Source organism: Etheostoma cragini, chromosome 24 (assembly GCF_013103735.1).
Source record: "Etheostoma cragini isolate CJK2018 chromosome 24, CSU_Ecrag_1.0, whole genome shotgun sequence".
Taxonomy (NCBI): Eukaryota; Metazoa; Chordata; class Actinopteri; order Perciformes; family Percidae; genus Etheostoma; species Etheostoma cragini.
In genome coordinates, this window is record NC_048430.1 from 11,361,972 (window position 1) to 11,368,830 (window position 6,859).

General features: G+C 38.8%; 2 protein-coding genes across 2 annotated transcripts in view; both read left to right on the forward strand.

The window, feature by feature from the left end:
• Positions 1-4,656, forward strand: part of LOC117939701 (ornithine decarboxylase-like) — a 5,254-nt gene extending 598 nt beyond the window's left edge. Inside the window, exons 4-8 of the mRNA XM_034865191.1 lie at positions 5-61; positions 1,666-1,749; positions 2,644-2,806; positions 3,009-3,127; positions 4,358-4,656. Coding sequence (XP_034721082.1) covers positions 5-61; positions 1,666-1,749; positions 2,644-2,806; positions 3,009-3,127; positions 4,358-4,615 — 681 coding nt within the window. The 3' untranslated portion in view covers positions 4,616-4,656. The remainder of the gene's footprint in view (positions 1-4; positions 62-1,665; positions 1,750-2,643; positions 2,807-3,008; positions 3,128-4,357) is intronic.
• A 1,921-nt stretch (positions 4,657-6,577) lies between these two features.
• LOC117939465 (zinc finger protein 345-like) overlaps positions 6,578-6,859 on the forward strand; it is a 5,320-nt gene continuing 5,038 nt past the window's right edge. The window contains exon 1 of the mRNA XM_034864834.1: positions 6,578-6,787. Coding sequence (XP_034720725.1) covers positions 6,786-6,787 — 2 coding nt within the window. The 5' untranslated portion in view covers positions 6,578-6,785. The remainder of the gene's footprint in view (positions 6,788-6,859) is intronic.

Consider the following 6,859-nt stretch of genomic DNA (forward strand, 5'->3'; position numbering starts at 1 on the left):
CACTGCAGGCTCTGTGTTCAAACAGGCCATCGCAGATGCCCGACACGTCTTTGACATGGCGGTGAGTCAGCATTACAGTAATTAGAACACAAGAACGTCATAGTTTTCAAAAACCTGTGTGTCATTTTTTTGATACTACCACTTTTCAAGTATTAAATATTGCACACAGTGACTGTAAATTATGTAACTAAGGGTATTTATGAAATGGACCAGCGGAGGAAAACGGAAGGGTAATTTCTTTTTATTCTTTGTTGAGGGGAGGCTCATCCAACTTTTGTATTCATGAAAACATGAACATTTTTTCCCAATCATTTTGGAGGGTCATAGAAAAATGTATTACATGGCTTGTCTCTTTTGACTGAGGACCCCAAAACGCCTCCGGTAGCCCCTCGCATAATAACCAAACTGTCCCTAAGTAGCCTACAAGGACTGTATTAAGGACACATTAGGATTTTATACAATGTGATGCATATGTTCTTTTTACTCCAATACATTTGTCTGAAAGGTTTTCATGCCCTTAGTGGCTAGTGTAAGCCACATATCTCCAGTAGCAAACTTCAGCAAACATCTCCTCCCTATCCGCGAGCTGCCTGTCCCCAGGGCACACTGTAAAAAATTGCGGTCTCTGTAAACAGCCCAGGGTCTACAAACTGCAACAAAAACTAACTTTGCTACCTTGCACCATGAAGCGTGTACACACCGTGTTCCTGCCAATAACTGAGGAGGAGTGAGGGGCGAGCTAGTCTCATTTTATTTGAACAAAACTTTGAACGTTAATTTTCTTGTCAGAGCACCTTTAACTTTTAAATACGCAAATGCAGCTTTGTCTTAATTATTTTGCATACATTTCCAGAAGCAAAATGTAAACACTAGATAAAACCAGGTTCAACGTTCTTGTTCTGTTTACGTTAAAGTCAAACATTTTTATTTTGGATATCCCTTTTTATTACTCTATCAATCAAAGCATACTGTCAACAGACATACAAAATCCATTTTGGCCGTGTGTTAAGGAGGATTGCTGCTGTCTGCAGTGAAAGATAATAGGACAATTGTCCAGCTTGTATTTACGTTCCCCAAAGTGCTTGTTGCGCCGCTGACAGATTAATATTCTACGTGTCTGACAACCTTATGGAAACATGTGTGTTTGTTTCAACCAAAACTAGAGTAGTGATGGTTGGAAAAGTGGAAAGATGACCCAAATGGCTTTTCACAGTTATATTTTGTTGCTCTTGACTTTGAACGAAGTGGGTTTTACGATGCTAAAATTACTGTTTATTTACATGGAGTATGGTGGCGTAAGGGAATGCAATGTCTCTGAGGTTTTTATGTTTAAAAAAAGGACCTTAGTCTTTAACAGAAAGGTGTCCTCAGATCTGGTTAGTGTAAAATAAACTACCCAACCGGATTTAAAGGAGTTAAAATGAGCAGAATCATTACCATTTCAAGCAGGAAAATGCAACATACACATTAATCCACATTAAGAATATTAATCCAGAAATATCTGACTAACAGGGAACATTTCACTTCACAATGAGTACTGTAACCGTGTCAATCTGGCTTATAATATTTTACTTAAGTACGTTTTTTAATGCAGGACTTTTACTTTTAGTGAGGTATTGTCACAGTGTTTTACTTAAAAACAGTTTTGATGGATCTTTTTTTCAGAATTTGCTCGGATTCCAGATGAGACTCTTGGATATTGGGGGAGGATTCTCTGCGATCGGGGACTTTAAAGAGAAATTTGAAGAGGTAAAATTAAAAAAAAAAATGATATTCACGGCTTTTCTCAAATCTAGCAAGAAAGGTGGATTGGATGGATGGATAGATAGATACTGTATAGATAGCTATACATAGACATAGAGATACAGTAGATCACTATAGATATATATAGATAGATAGAGATATAGATCAATAGATATAGACAACAAAACAAATCATAAATATATCAAAAAGGTGATAATAATGTGGAAAAAAAGGAATGAAAACTTAACCCTTGTGTCATCTTCTTGTCAAAATTGAAAATCAACGCTTTTGTTGATGCTTTTTATCGATGTTTTTAAATTTTTTGAGTTTGGGGGGGATTTTATGATCAATAAACCTCATTTATAGGAAATTATACCTAATTTTTGAGTAAGAAAAGCAGAAATGAGGAATTAGTTAGACTAAAATGAAAGGAATGGATGTTGATGGATAATCACTGACTGGAATATGTCAACTTTTACTCAATGCTATTTCAAAAACACTTTAAAGTTTTTTCAAACGCTACAAAATTGAATAAGACACCCCAAAATTAATGAAAGTAGAGATTTTTACTTGGCAAAGAGCGTTGTGTGTAATCAGTCATGTTATTTTGGGGGATTAAAAAGAACATTGATATAGAAAAACATGAGGACAACATAAGGGTTAAACACAGCATATGTTCAAGGCTTAATCATGAGTCTGCCCTCTCATTGGCTACCTCGTATTTGGGAGAGCAAGAACATCCAGGGCATTGTTGGCACCATCAGCAAACTTTGCCCATGCCCCTCTTCTCACAAGGAATCAATTAAATCGCTCCTCTCTGCTTTCATTCCAGCTCCCTGTGGAACCCCAGCTTAAGGCCTGGGAAAAATGCAATTAACCCACTGTGGCTTTCCCTCCTAGTTTTCAGTCATCATTAACGAAGCACTGGATGAGTTATTCCCACCTGACTGTGGGGTGCAGATTATTGCAGAGCCAGGCCGCTACTACGTGGAATCTGCCTTCACACTGGCAGCCAATGTCATTGCCAAAAGAGTCATCAGTGATGATATGGATGAAGATAGCGGTAATGTATAGATATGTCCTGAAGCCTCATTAATGGCCATTCAGGCTCTGATTGAGTCCAGTCCTGGCTAGCAGGGTGTTAGGAACTCAGAACGCAGAACCTAAGGCACCTGGTTGCAGTTGGTTGGCCAGAGATCAAATTAGTTTCCTATCATTTCAAACATCTTTTGCTTTGATTGATCTGCATGAATTCTTTTCTACAGACCGTGAGGAAAGCCTTGACAGAATGATGATGTACTACCTGAACGATGGAGTGTACGGCTCCATGAGTTGCATTATCAACGACCCTGCTCACTCCAACCTCAAACCGTATCTTCACAGGGTAAATATTAAAGCCTGTCGCCACGTGACAAAGGCAATTTTGGACGATTCTGCAAAACACACGATTAAGTCCAACGCCAATGATTTAACATTGTTGCTATCCACAATATCTGTGCGTGGTTACTACCAGTGTTGGGAAAGATACTTTTAAAAAGTAATTAGTTACAGTTACAAGTTACGTCTCCCAAAAATTAACCCTCCCCCTCCACCCCTCTTTAACGGAACATAAAATCCATATGCATGTTCAATTATTTATGATAAGTCTGAATATAATGATGAAATGGACACTTGATACAATACATTATTAACAGAAACTGTTTTAATGTTGCTGTGGGACAAAGTGAGACTATCCTCCAATCAGATGCCATTCATGTAGATATTATGTCTAGTGGATCGATAAAAATAACAAGATAGATGTTTTGGAACTTTTAATATGTATCAAACTGGGCAAAATGAAATAATGCTTGTTGAGCACTATAGAAAAAATACATAACAAATATATACACTCTTTGTAGTGCAAATAACATAAGTGACCTGATGGTTACACACTTGCCCAACTCTAGCCTCTGATTGGCTTACCATGAAATGTTATTCTACATCAGCCAATGGTCAGCATTTTTCCCCTTGTCTTGTACACAGGCCACTAACCAAGGAAGAAAAAAAGTCTTTGCCTCTCAGCTCTGAGACCAAGTTGGTCTGATGAAAAAAACAGCTAAGATTATAGTAACGCGCCGCATTTTTCGGCAGTTACGGTAACAGTGTTACATTTTTTTCAATTTTATTTATATAGCGCCAAATCCCAACAACAGTTATCTCATTGCGCTTTTCATAAAAGAGCAGGTGACTCCAACCACAGATCCAGACTCCACAGCTCCAGAGCCAGAAACACCTACAGGAAGTGATAGGAGGAGAGAGGGGAGGGATGAGAGAGCACAAGACTCCGGGAAAGGGAAGAAGTTGAGTTAGTAACATGCACTAATGGGATGAGGTTGCATACAGATGGAGAGAAGGAGGAGGATGTTATTAAGATGGGAAGAGTAAGCAATTAGATTACTTGTTACTGAATAAAGTAACACCGTTAGTAATGCTGTTATTCCCATCCCTGGTTACTCCCCAATGGCTAAAGTTAACTAAAGACCTAAAGGACAATTGTTTGTTTAAAATAAAATGTGGAACACCATGTCGAAGGCTGTGATGTGGATTCATTATTTAATATTTCTGCTCTACACAGGTTGTCGACAGCAGCGAGCGGCGCTATTGCTCTGTTATCTGGGGTCCAACCTGCGACAGCTTTGACAAAGTAACTGACAACTACTGGATCTCTGAGTTGCACGTGGGGGACTGGCTTCTAGTTGACAACATGGGAGCTTATACTATCTGTTCATGCACTGACTTCAATAGCTTTGAAAGAGCACACATTTACACTGTTGTGACAGCTGAGACATGGCACGCCTTAAACCTATCTCAAACCTTCGGCATGCATAAATGATCTGGAAACTCTTCTTTTAGATATCTATCTTTTACATGCAATGCAACGCATTTTAAAATGTATCTCTTCCAAAAAGAAGCACATTGATCTAATGTCTACAGTTTGATTGTAACTATATAATTTATATTGTTGACTCTGGTATCTGTGGTGTTTTGTAAAAGTGTTTTAAGTATTAGCCGAGAAACATTTATCACACTACTTTCAACTTTATTCTTCTTCCTTTCTGCACATACCATTTCTTCATCTACCCATGAATAATTACGTTGCTAATGCTAATCATTAAGCCTCTGGGAAAACTTTCTGAAAGAAGACTGGCTATGGACTCACCCAACTAACTCTATTTGGGAGGGGAGACCTCCCTCACATGGTATAACCCATGCAAATGTGTGTAGCCTGTCAGGAGCCTGTCAGTACATAGGTAAGGACAACTAGCCAGTCAGCAGCAGAGAATGAGGGCGTGCCCTAGCAGAACCTAGGTAAGGACTACTAGCCAGTCAGAAGCAGAGTTTGAGGGCCCTGACAGTACCTAGGTAAGGACTACTAGCCAGTCAGGAGCAGAGTATGAGGGCCCTGACAGTACCTAGGTAAGGATTACTAGCCAGTCAGGAGCAGATTGTGAGGGCAGATGGGTAATGTACAGCAGGCAGTGGACCAAACCACTGTGAGGTAAGAGAGGGGGGGACTAAAATGATTTCTAAATTATTTAATTAAATTACTTATTTAACTACTTACACTGATATTTTAAGTATACTTCATTATGTTATTTGCACTACATATCATAGTATTATGGTTTTGCTGTTTGTTCTAATTTTCGTTTTTCTGTTTTAGTTTTTTGCTCCATTTGCTGTTTTGTTTTGTGTCTTGTTTTACTTCCTGTCTTTTGGTCTTTCCTGCTCTTGTGATTGCCAGATGTTTCCCACCTGTTTTTTGATCGAATAAATCTTACTACTACTACTGTAGAAGTCTGGTACGATTCTGGGTATTTGTAGTGGAGATACACAGTTGGTTCCATTAGCGCCTGTACTAAGCCATTCAGCAGATAGCGCTAACTAGCCCAATGTTAGGGCTAACTAGCCCAATGATGCAAAGGACCCTAGGGTGAAATTACTCCCAACCACCACTTTAAGGTTAGGGTTAGGGTTAGGTGCCTTGAAGTCAACATAAAAGAGACTTCAGAGACAGTATTAGGGACCAACAAGGTCTATATAAAAGAGACTTCAGATACAGTATTAGGGGACTACTAAGGTCTATATAAAAGAGACTTCAGATACAGTATTAGGGGACCACTAAGGTCTATATAAAGAGACTTCAGATACAGTATTAGGGGACCACTATGGTCTACATACAAGAGACTTCAGATACAGTATTAGGGACCACTAAGGTCTATATAAAAGCATCTAAAGAACACTATTGCATGGGACCTTTAAATGAGAAGCAATTCAATTTAGTTTTTAAGAATTGGACTTTGACTCTGAAAGGGACAGTCAAGTGAAAAGCGGAGAAATGGAGAAGACAGCTCTTAGTTTCAGCCACTAGATGGAGGCACAACTTCGCTTATGGACTAACAGGCTGCAGAGTGAAAACCAGACTCACAGTTGAGAAAGATTTCTGAGTGAACATCATACACCTGTTGTGTAAAAATATACTTTTTTTCCCATCCTTTGAAAGTTATTTTAAATTTGCACAGCGAACACCATGCCTAATTACTAGTTATTTTATTGCACCCATCTAGGATGTCATTGTTTATAAGGCCATACAAATCACCTAACAATAATTTGTACACTTTTTAAAATTAAATTTAGCAAAACTTTATTTATTTATATGCCCGTTTAACTGTGTATGTTAAAGTTGAATAATGGTTACACATTTCACAATTTAAATAGCCTATTTTCAGAATTTTTCTTGGTCAAATCCACGGAGATTTTAGGAAAATAAAGGTCCAGGACGAGACTGTCCTCATCACCAGCGGGGGGCAGTAATGCAGCAACTCTGTCCTAGTCTGCCGGTAATGGACAGAAGAAGAACACTGCCGGAATTCCACAAGAAGAAGAAGAAGACGACGAGCACCGTTCATATGTTACCGACCTAAAGACTGGACAGTCAACGGAGAAAAGCCGATAGCTCGATCCAAATAACGGCAGAAACCCCGATGAGTTAGTTTGCTACAGACATGTAGTGTGTTCCAAATCGCGCACTTCTGTACTAAATACTAACTTTTTGAGTACACTTCGTTCACATTGTTCG